At 36.6% G+C, this 12,598-nt stretch overlaps 1 protein-coding gene across 6 annotated transcripts in view; it reads left to right on the top strand.

Annotated features, from left to right (window-relative positions):
- LOC136715587 (serine/threonine-protein phosphatase 2B catalytic subunit beta isoform) overlaps nt 1-12,598 on the top strand; it is a 33,769-nt gene that overhangs the window by 17,012 nt on the left and 4,159 nt on the right. For 2 of the 6 annotated variants that reach the window (XM_066692845.1, XM_066692844.1), the window contains 3 exons: nt 5,505-5,589; nt 7,477-7,574; nt 9,988-10,017. In XM_066692845.1, the coding sequence (XP_066548942.1) occupies nt 5,505-5,589; nt 7,477-7,574; nt 9,988-10,017 (213 nt within the window). The remainder of the gene's footprint in view (nt 1-5,504; nt 5,590-7,476; nt 7,575-9,987; nt 10,018-12,598) is intronic. The other 4 variants (XM_066692848.1, XM_066692847.1, XM_066692846.1 and 1 more) reach the window with 3 other exon arrangements.

The raw sequence follows: 12,598 nt of genomic DNA, 5'->3' as shown, positions 1-12,598 counted from the left end.
CAACCTGAAAATGTTCTCACAGCTCCTCTAGTTTTAGACAACTTCAGAGTTTGTTAATTACTTATTTGTTTAATTCACTCATTCGTTTATTCTGCTCTTGCTTTTGTTAATTGTTCTCTAAACTCTTTCATGATCTTAAAAATGGTTTCTTTAACAGATATTTTGTGGGAGTAGCAGCCTACTATGTAGCAAATATTAAACCTCACTGCTAATTCCTTCATCATGATGTATATTCAGCCTGTAACCTATATAAGGGGGATGTTACAAATGTAATGCAGGCCAGTATCCATTTATATTAGGTTAGCATACATATTTTTGTTAAAATATATCAACATAAAAGCAATTCTCGTGTTAAGCATTCACTGTTGTCACTCACATCCAGATACCACATAGAAATCTGTGTAAGCATACTTTCTTATAGTGTATGTACCGTAGAACCACGTAAAGTGACGCACTCTCCGTGGATTTAATGTGTATTCTAATGTATTCATTTTGTAATTGAAGTTCATTCATATCAGTACAGATTTTCAATAATGGTCATGTTTTGCCTTTATCCCAGGCACAGTCTACAAAACGGAAGTGATAGCTATACATATAACATAAGAACATAGGAAAGTTTATAATTGAGAGGAGGCCATTCGACCCATCGTGCTTGTTTGGTGTCCATTAATAAGTAAGTGAGCCAAGGATCCAATATGCTGTTCTGCAATGTTACATTGACACACACAGAATACACAAAGGGTGCTCGGTGGGAAATCAGACCACACAAACTTTGGCACGGTGTCACAAGGGGCAGTACTTAACCTGAGAGTAGAACCCTGCAGGTGCAGCACCTGCCAAAGAATGTTTGTACTTCGACTACACTAACAAAATATGTAATTCAGAAACGACTGTGTTAAATGTTTCAACATACATGTTAAATATATGATTGTGCTATATTTACAGCTATATTTACGTTTGTACAATTGTCTAAATTGCATTTCTATACAAAAATTCTCTTTACAGTGCACCTTTTAATATATCATCATCCCCCCAAAAAGTATTTTGTTTACTTTACAATGTAAAGTTGCAGTAGATGGTATTGATTGATATTCAAATTATGTATTTTGTAGTGATGTTCAGTTTCAAAAGATGATAATAAAAAATCAAAATACAATAATGCCGATTATATCACAATAGTGTCTGGAATAGTGTCCACGGCTGGGATTAAATCAACTTTGACAGGCAATAGAAAATTACACAATTGTACACAGTTGCAGCCTATTTGTTAGTTGCTAGTTTCTTCTAATCATAAATATAACCACTATGATGTACAGTTTTATAGCCGGTGTGTCACAGTTTGTATTTAATCTGCACCGCTACACATAAGTGGATATTGAATAAAATATTTGCATTCATGTTATTCACATATGAGTGAACACATCAGCATTGATCCACCTGCTAATATAGATAATGCCTGGATAAGGGCGTCTGCCAGTGCATTAATAATAATAAAAACTAAACAGTTGTCATAAATGGCGGCTTTGTTTTTTATTTTGTATTTTTTTCTTCTACTCATATTCGTAACCACTAATAAGTACAGCCTTGTAGTTTTGTATCAGCGGGCAGATTAATGCTTTCAATTTACAGCAACGAGCCATCGCTGTTTCTCACAGGGACCATCTGCGGCATCCGCCCTCCGGTTTCAATTCAATAACACAGTGATTGGCTCGCGGTGCCTCTCGCGCTTCTGCCCAATTCTGAAGCCACACCAGAAACACAAGTTTCATCCCCATTTGCAGGTCCTCATATTTTAGATTTAATTCAGCAAGAAGTTGAGCTGCGAGATTTCGCATTTCTATCTTGCGAACATATTTTATTTAATCGGGCCGATAGCTTTTTTCTTTTTCTTTGATGTAATGTAATTTTCCTGTTTTTCCTGTTTGTAACTTGTTTCCTAAACCATGCTAAATAGTCTGTGTAATTCCATTAATCTGTTTCATAAATATCCATGCTTGAATACTCCATATTCTTGTAATCTTGGGAAACAAGTTAGTATGACAGAAGCAGCTCAGCCCAAAAACTGAAAAATCTGCACCCAATAACTTTGAAAAAGATTTACATTTCTATTCCTGTTCAACAGGGCACTTTTCAAAATCCTGTCTCTTAGGTCAGGCAAATTAAAGACATGTTGGTGCTTAGTAGGTTAGTTAGCTAGCATTGATATTAACCATTAAAAAATCTCCATATAATTAATTATTTTTGCAAAACATATACTGTGCAATTGCATTTCTGTTAATTAAAAATTAAAAAAATAAATCACCTTAATAATAAATATGTAATGAAACTGAAAGAAACATCAGCTTATTTTTAATAAAGAACAAATTATAGATGGTGTGGTATGTTTGCCTGTTGTGCATCTGGGTTGGGTCTACATGTCTCATGTCTATCTGTGTAATTTCTAAGTCAGGCTTTCAGTGGAACATAAATGACATCAAGAAACCATAAACATTAAACAGAATTATACACAGTCTTTGCACAATTCAGTTAATTAATGCAGATGAATACTAGTCAGTTGGAATTAAAGCTAAGTGTCCATTATCTCATAAATCCCAGAAGGTGTTAAAAGTGTCTGACAGGAAATCAGAAGAAGTCTTTTGAGTGCCGCCCCCAGTCAGTTAAATGAGTAAATTACATAGTTACTATATATGAAATCATTGCTAAAGCTATTACTATTTTGTATTGATCATGTATTGGTTTATAATTATATTTTAGCAGACTGGGAGACAAAACATGTAAGGAAATGCTCCAAATGTCAAGGAAAATATTATTGTAACTCTTTACAGACAACTTAATCTCATGGACCTTTTTTTTTTTTATCAGGGCACTAAAGACAGAAAGAGGGGGAAGGGCTGATGGGGGGATGCATTAGGAATTTGTAGTATAACTAGTAACATCTGTATGAGCAGACTTTCATTGCATTGCCTCTTAGGAACTGAGTGCATGTGGCTTCCATTTGCTGGAAGTATATTTTGTTTCATAGTAAATTTTTTGTAAGTGGAGTGTTAAATATAGTTTCTTTAGTTTTCGTTATTGGAGGTTGTATAGGGATAATCCCCCCACCACCCCCCCCCCCAGCCATTTTGACTAAGGTTATGGGTACATCTTTATTTTCAGTTGTAAATATTTCCTAGATCCAATGTTATGTAATATTATTAATATTTTTGTTTTATTCAATACAAATCTTTAAAAGCAAAATATGGAAAACACAAATGTCTGATGAATCATGGTGTAAACAAATAACTTGTTTCCACTTTAAGATTGCCTGCTAAAATGGTGCACTGAGCAAGTAAGACTTTCTGAGGTTAAAGCCCAATATTGGTATTTCAGGAGGTTCCAGAGGAGCACTTCTGATCATGGCCTTTTTTCTTGTAGAAATAAAAGCTGTGTGTCTAGAAATTGTTACTCTAGTTTTAATGTCATGAAGCAGTTTATTTTGAAAGCTTTGTTATGCACTCTTCATGTTTAATCTTCTTTCTGTTGACCTACAGTGCAGAATATCCTTTTTAATATGGAAATTTATGTTCTCCATATGAACTAATAGACAAAGATTAAAACCTTGACAGTGATGGCAGCGCCTTGGCAACCTGAACATTGTAATTCATACAGATCATTGCCTTTGCGGTGTCATCACTTGTCGTCGTCATTTTTTTTTTTTTTTTTTTCTCTCTTCTCATTGCCCAATGTAGATATATTGGCTACATTTCAAGGATACTACTGTAGCAATACAATCATTGCTCCACAGTTACAGAAGGCATCAATGATTCTATGACATTGTTGCAGTTAGTGGTTAGTTTTGTAACTCTGTGGCAATTATTACCTGCATGTTGTGTTCCAGTCTTGGATATTTTTCTTTGTTTAACTGCATAATACACTTCTCAACTAAGAGGAGGCAACTGAAATGTAATAATTGGGGGTGGGGGGGGAAGGAAAACATGTTAACACTTTAACACTTTAATTTTTGATCTGTAGGCAACTGAAAGAGGTTGTCAAGCACATTTTACACCAGGACAAATAGTTCCTGAGCAGTTTAATTTTAAACACAAAAAACATCATCCCATACATTTTAAATGTATTTTGACTTCACCGTCAAAAAGTAACAGTAACTTTTATACTATTGCTTAAAACAGCTTAAAATCTCGGCCCAGATTGTGACTAGTTCTTGCATCAATTATTATTATTATTATTATTATCATTATTATTATTATTATTATTATTATTATTATTTTATTGTTTTAAACTGGGCCCTTGTATTGGTAGTAACATTGGTCTTGAAAAGTTATTTTAATGTTTTACACTGGTGAATTTAAGTTGCCCTCTTCTAGCTGATTAGCGAAGGTTGTATCAAGCTTCTTTAAATTAAATGACAGATTATATTACAAATGGATTTTATTGTAAAAATCAATTTCTTGACTGTTATTTTGATGCAATTTAGAAAAAAATCCAATGCTGTAATCTCGTTGTAAGTCTCTTTCTCATTTTGTGTAAATATGTATGTATCTATACTCATACATCTATATCATTATAGATAGTATTGAATGGACACATACATTTATAATTTTGTCTAACTGAAGATCCCACCATTTGGTACACCATTGGAATGTAGTGTATAGTTGTAATTAGACCAGTGTTTCCCATCCCTAGTCTGATAGTTCAGGATATTGATCCAACTAGCAGTGCAGTTTATTGTAAAATCTTCACTACTTTTAATGCAATTAGTGCATCATATTTTTTGACCATGAATCCATCTGTGGGATTATGAATTTTGTACCAGACGTTTTCCTTCAAATAATCATGACAAGAATCCCTGGTTGATTCTCATTAATAAAGTTGACCATCTAAAGTAATCTTATGTTGAAAAAAAAGTGGCGTAAAATAAACTAAAAAACATTGACATACAGTATTTGACTTAATTTAAATGTAATGATCATAATTGTGGAAAAATATAGATTAATATAAGGTAACTGTAAAATGTCTGTCAGGCAATTAAGCAAGACTACAATATGTGTTGCAAGGCACTGCCTGTGATTTAAGGTGTCTCTTGATATTGAGAACAGGTTATTCTGGGCTGCTGAAAGAGTATTTTGAATTTTTAAAAACTTGAATGAATTTTCATCACTTCAATAGCTTCAAATGCAGTAGCTGAAGTAATGCAGTATAACAATTAAGTACATTAATACCCATTGTTGTACTGAATAATTTAAACCAAAACATATGTGCATATCAATTAATTGGTGAACAGGGATGGGCTAAAGTAGTGCTTATAACTGAGGTTTCTAGTTAGTCTGTAGAGTGCTTCTCATTCCCCAGTTGGTTTATGCTGGTTGTGGTTGCAATGCCCTGCAATTGGTTTTTAATGTATAGCATTATTGTACAAGGTGAAAAACAGAAAAACATAATCAGAATGAACATATCAAATGTGTCACTATTTCCTTTGCTTGAGATTATTCTTTTTGCTTTGAAAGTAGGTAAAGCTGCAGCCCGAAAAGAGATCATCAGAAATAAGATCCGAGCAATTGGCAAAATGGCCCGAGTCTTCTCTGTGCTCAGGTAAGAGACCGCTTCCTGCAGGTGTTTCTTAGCCTTTAGTTAACAAATTATGTTTCTAAACTGCATTTGGCTTTATTTTCTATGTATTTTTTAAATTATTTTTAAAATAACCAAGATTAATTGAAACCAGTGATTTACATCTGTCTTTCCTTTCATTTGTAGCATCCACATGTCAAGTATACAGTGAGGGAAAAAAGTATTTGATCCCCTGCTGATTTTGTACGTTTGCCCACTGACAAAGAAATGATCAGTCTATAATTTTAATGGTAGGTGTATTTTAACAGTGAGAGACAGAATAACAAAAAAATCCAGAAAAACGCATTTCAAAAAAGTTATACATTGATTTGCATGTTAATGAGGGAAATAAGTATTTGATCCCCTATCAATCAGCAAGATTTCTGACTCCCAGGTGTCTTTTATACAGGTAACGAGCTGAGATTAGGAGCACTTTCTTAAAGAGAGTGATCCTAATCTCAGCTCCTTACCTGTATGAAAGACACCTGTCCACAGAAGCAATCAATCAATCAGATTCCAAACTCTCCACCATGGCCAAGACCAAAGAGCTGTCCAAGGATGTCAGGGACAAGATTGTAGACCTACACAAGGCTGGAATGGGCTACAAGACCATCGCCAAGCAGCTTGGTGAGAAGATGACAACAGTTGGTGCGATTATTCGCAAATGGAAGAAACACAAAATAACTGTCAGTCTCCCTCGGTCTGGGGCTCCATGCAAGATCTCACCTCATGAAGTTTCAATGATCATGAGAACGGTGAGGAATCAGCCCAGAACTACACGGGAGGATCTTGTTAATGATCTCAAGGCAGCTGGGACCATAGTCACCAAGAAAACAATTGGTAACACACTACGCCGTGAAGGACTGAAATCCTGCAGCGACCGCAAGGTCCCCCTGCTCAAGAGAGCACATGTACAGGCCCATCTGAAGTTTGCCTCTGAACATCTGAATGATTCAGAGGAGAACTGGGTGAAAGTGTTGTGGTCAGATGAGACCAAAATCGAGCTCTTTGGCATCAACTCAACTCGCTGTGTTTGGAGGAAGAGGAATGCTACCTATGACCCCAAGAACACCATCCCCACCGTCCAACATGGAGGTGGAAACATTATGCTTTGGGGGTGTTTTTCTGCTAAGGGGACAGGACAACTGCACCGCATCAAAGGGACGATGGACGGGGCCATGTACCATCAAATCTTGGGTGAGAACCTCCTTGAAAATGGGTCGTGGATGGGTATTCCAGCATGACAATGACCCTAAACACACAGCCAAGGCAACAAAGGAGTGGCTCAAGAAGAAGCACATTAAGGTCCTGGAGAGGCCAAGCCACTCTCCAGACCTTAATCCCATAGAAAATCTGTGGAGGGAGCTGAAGGTTCGAGTTGCCAAACTTCAGCCTCGAACCCTTAATGACTTGGAGAGGATCTGCAAAGAGGAGTGGAACAAAATCCCTCCTGAGATGTGTGCAAACCTGGTGGCCCACTACAAGAAATGTCTGACCTCTGTGATTGCCAACAAGGGTTTTGCCACGTTGTCGAAGGGGTCAAATACTTATTTCCCTCATTAACATGCAAATCAATGTATAACTTTTTTGAAATGCGTTTTTTCTGGATTTTTTTGTTGTTATTCTGTCTGTCACTGTTAAAATACACATACCATTAAAATTATAGACTGATCATTTCTTTGTCAGTTGGCAAACGTACAAAATCAGCAGGGGATCAAATACTTTATTCCCTCACTGTATATAATTGCATTTAGATTCATTTTAAAGTAGTCTACTACTGCCAACACGGCCTCTATAGTAAAAAAGCCAAAAAAAAAGCTTTCTGTGTAAGTGGAGGGGGAAAGTCTCCTGAACTGCTCTTAATATGTACAGGGAAGAGAGTGAGAGCGTGCTGACATTGAAAGGATTAACTCCAACGGGAATGCTGCCAAGTGGGGTGTTGGCGGGAGGACGACAAACTCTGCAGAGCGGTAATGATGATGCTTCCTTGCAGCTTGCTGTTCCTCAGATGGACTGGGGCACGTCTCACTCTCTGGCTAGCAATACACATAATGCATGTTGGGAATTCCTTATGCTTTTCAGTTCCTGTCTTAGTGGCTGAAATCAATGCAGTCTTACATGTATCTCAGGCAACTTCCAATGCATGTCAAACCAGGGTATACAAGAGATCAGGCAAAAATCTAGTGAAAATAAATTTGATTGTATCTAATGGCAATAACAGCTAAAGCACTTTTGAGTTCCAAAGCTTCCAGTGTCTCTTCATGTAGAATACAATGTGCACAAATATGCAAATATTTAAAATTTTCAGGTGTTTTGTGTCTGTTGTGCACCCTCTTATATATAATGTTTTTATCTTGTGGCTTATACATTGTGCTACAAAAAAAAGGAAAAAACAAAACAAAACGATATACATATATATGTGTTTGTGTGTATACATAGGCCTATATGTAGATATTATGGACTGTTGCCAAAATTGGCCATTTGCTTTAATTCCCAGACAGTTTGCCGAATGCCGTATCAGCTTCAAATGTGACATATCGGTTAATAGCACTAGCGTGTGAGTTCCATTGCTCAAAATTTTTGTAGACGAGAAGTATTTAAATAATTTAAATTAACATTGCAGCGGGTGGGTCTTTGAGCTTTTGTGTTTAAAGAACACAGGGTAATTCACTCCTTAAACAAATAAAAATAACTGTGTTCATCATCTGTCCAAGAAGTGACTATGGTCAGTTGACCAAGTGTCCAGATAGATGCTGAAGCTACATGACATTTGAAGCTGATTTAGCATCTGCCCAGAGTGGGGCTATGCCTGATTTTAGGAATGGTCCAAAACTTATATATACGTACATATGTGTGTGTGCACACACTTGTGGGCATGCATATATAAATCAGATACATATACAAGCAAACATACATAGATACACATTGATGAAGTGAGCAAACTGTCTTGTATACCCTGGCGCATCTATGCCAAAGTCTGTGCCCTCTGTCATGTATGTGTAATGTGGTATGTACATTTAAAAGAACCCTCCTTAAAATCTCTTTGTAACCTGAAGTTTGCCTCTTCCCTTTTTCTTTGTGGTAGCACTTTATAGACTTGTCTTTCCAAGTGAAATTATGTGTGTACAATCCTTGTAAGAAGCACTATCCCAAACAATGTGGTCTGTTCTTAATGTTATAGTCTGTCTCAAAACATAATCTCTTTATAAAAAAGTATATTCGTTTGAATATATAGACTATATATATATATATATATATATAGAATATATATAGTCTATATATAATATATAGTCTATATAGAATATATATTGCACATCTACAGGTCAAAATTTGTGAACTGACAAATGTTGTACAGAAGTACTAGGACTGAGGAATAATGTATTTTTCACTAAATATCTTGCCTATATTTATATATGTCTTCTTTAATGGAAAGTGGCATCCTCTTCAATGGACAGTAGTGCTACTGGGAGGACAGCTGCTATTCTTGAGTCAGGAAAAATTACTTATACATCTCCCAAGCCCAGTCCTTCTGTACATTATTTGTTACTTCCAAACTTATGGTCTATACAGTGTGTATATATTGATATGTGCATGTGTAACTGTATGTGAGGATGTATGATCGTGTGTGCGTTTGAAAATATGTAACTTATATATAACTTAATAAGTTAAAATAACAAATGTTTATTTACATGTGCATATATTTTTGCATGAAAATGAATAAATAAACAAATTCAACTAAGCATGTGTATCCTTAATCTGGTTTTACTTAAAAATAATAATATAATATTCATATACAATAACCGTGTTTATAAAAACAACCTTGAGATAAATGCCTGTAGCTAGTTTTATTTACCATTAATACGAAAATGAATAGGGTAAAACATTTCAGTTATGCTTTCTTCCTATTATAGTCTTCGATGTGTCCATATTTAATTGATTAAATTGTGTAAATGTATTGACAGTCGGGAATCAGCAGATTTTTTGGGGTTTAGATTTCCACAACATCAATAATAGAAAAAAATTTTGGGTTTACAAAACAGGTCTTTAACTATACTACGAACTGACCACATACAGGCTTTATAATATTGTTGTATTCACATGCTAATCAAATCAATAATTTCAAGCTATTGAATGTTTTCAAGATAAGAGGGCAAACTACAATCCAAAAATCAGTCTAAAAAGACCCTTTTCTAAAAACAGCAATTTGTACAACTAGTTTATCCGTCTGTATTTTATTTTATTACTTGCTACTAGGTTAACCTGCTCTTATCAAACATGGGATAGTGTCTGTAATTGTCAAGATTGATCTTTCTTTCTTTTTTCCTATATGCGATATTACACTGTGCATCTCTCTCATTCATCTTTGCATGCATCTGCTCACAGCCACGGTCGAGGCAGTAGAGGCTGATGAAGGTATGCTGCAGTGTCTCTGTCCATGGGCCAGATCTGTGGTGGTGATAGGGGGAGGGAGGTACAGCTCTATGGGTTTTGTGGGCTTTCTAGTGTGAACCTGCACCACCAGTGATCTGTCAGTTCCCATTTGAGTAACACTGCTTTTCAGTGAAATAAACTGGGTAATTTTCCAGATCCAACACACTGACACAGATTCAATATCCTTCCTTCCACTATTAGATCTGCTTTTGTAAAAAGAAAAACAACTTATTGTTTGAAAGATATTTTTCTCTCTCAGTTCTTGTTACTTCCTTTTTTTCATTCAGTGTAACAATTGAGGATTAAGGACTAATGTTTTACTAAAGTGGAACACAATATTATATGTTTAAGCTGCACTTTTGACTTGAGAAGAATGTGTTCATTTATATGCTAGATCCTGTAGCCCCAACTATATTACTTATACTAAATTATATAACAGAGATGTATCTGTTACTGAATAAATTCTTGGGTAGGGTGACCAAATGGATTCTTAATCGCCAGAACATTTTGAGACAGGTGGGGTTTTTAAGTTGTTCCTTAAATTTTATGTTTTGAACCTATAAACTATTGTAGCTTTTCTAAGACATATGTAGGTGTCTAATTATAGTGTGTGATGATCAAGTAGTCATTCCCATCAGCTCTCACATTTCCTGCCATATGTGCAATACAAAATCTAAATTAATAATTTATTTTGTTTTTTTATTGTCATTCCTGTGGATTTGTTTTTAGAGGTCGTGAAGATTTTTAAGTCCCTAAAAACATGCTTTCATTTTCTCTTCCATCAGAAAAACTGATTAGCTGTTTACTCGTACACTTGTCACTTGTCACAACATAATTAGGCATCAATATGCAGCTTTGCAAAAGTATACAGTGAGGGAAAAAAGTATTTGATCCCCTGCTGATTTTGTACGTTTGCCCACTGACAAAGAAATGATCAGTCTATAATTTTAATGGTAGGTGTATTTTAACAGTGAGAGACAGAATAACAACAAAAAAATCCATAAAAACGCATTTCAAAAAAGTTTTACATTGATTTGCATGTTAATGAGGGAAATAAGTATTTGACCCCTTCGACAACGCGGCAAAACCCTTGTTGGCAATCACAGAGGTCAGACGTTTCTTGTAGTTGGCCACCAGGTTTGCACACATCTCAGGAGGGATTTTGTCCCACTCCTCTTTGCAGATCCTCTCCAAGTCATTAAGGGTTCGAGGCTGAAGTTTGGCAACTCGAACCTTCAGCTCCCTCCACAGATTTTCTATGGGATTAAGGTCTGGAGACTGGCTAGGCCACTCCAGGACCTTAATGTGCTTCTTCTTGAGCCACTCCTTTGTTGCCTTGGCTGTGTGTTTTGGGTCATTGTCATGCTGGAATACACATCCACGACCCATTTTCAATGCCCTGGCTGAGGGAAGGAGGTTCTCACCCAAGATTTGATGGTACATGGCCCCGTCCATCGTCCCTTTGATGCGGTGCAGTTGTCCTGTCCCCTTAGCAGAAAAACACCCCCAAAGCATAATGTTTCCACCTCCATGTTTGACGGTGGGGATGGTGTTCTTGGGGTCATAGGCAGCATTCCTCCTCCTCCAAACACGGTGAGTTGAGTTGATGCCAAAGAGCTCGATTTTGGTCTCATCTGACCACAACACTTTCATCCAGTTCTCCTCTGAATCATTCAGATGTTCATTGACAAACTTCAGACGGGCCTGTACATGTGCTTTCTTGAGCAGGGGGACCTTGCAGGCGCTGCAGGATTTCAGTCCTTCACGGCGTAGTGTGTTACCAATTGTTTTCTTGGTGACTATGGTCCCAGCTGCCTTGAGATCATTAACAAGATCCTCCCATGTAGTTCTGGGCTGATTCCTCACCGTTCTCATGATCATTGAAACTCCACGAGGTGAGATCTTGCATGGAGCCCCAGACCGAGGGAGACTGACAGTTATTTTGTGTTTCTTCCATTTGCAAATAATCGCACCAACTGTTGTCACCTTCTCACCAAGCTGCTTGGCGATGGTCTTGTAGCCCATTCCAGCCTTGTGTAGGTCTACAATCTTGTCCCTGACATCCTTGGACAGCTCTTTGGTCTTGGCCATTGTGGAGAGTTTGGAATCTGATTGATTGATTGCTTCTGTGGACAGGTGTCTTTTATACAGGTAACGAGCTGAGATTATCTGTTACCTGTATAAAAGACACCTGGGAGCCAGAAATCTTGCTGATTGATAGGGGATCAAATACTTATTTCCCTCATTAACATGCAAATCAATTTATAACTTTTTTGAAATGCATTTTTCTGGATTTTGTTGTTGTTATTCTGTCTCTCACTGTTAAAATACACCTACCATTAAAATTATAGACTGATCATTTCTTTGTCAGTGGGCAAACATACAAAATCAGCAGGGGATCAAGTTTTTTCCCTCACTGTAGTAGTTTACCTGTTAATTCCTTTTTAATTTAATAGAGAATGTAAAACCCTGTCCTACCTCACAGTGATTATGGAGCCATGTGGTCACTCTGTTCTTGTAAATTATACTCTGCCTGCTCTTGGCTATCTTCCTTCCCAAAGAA

The sequence above is a fragment of the Amia ocellicauda genome, chromosome 20 (assembly GCF_036373705.1).
Source record: "Amia ocellicauda isolate fAmiCal2 chromosome 20, fAmiCal2.hap1, whole genome shotgun sequence".
In the NCBI taxonomy this organism is placed as follows: domain Eukaryota; kingdom Metazoa; phylum Chordata; class Actinopteri; order Amiiformes; family Amiidae; genus Amia; species Amia ocellicauda.
This window is presented reverse-complemented; position numbering and strand designations above follow the sequence as displayed.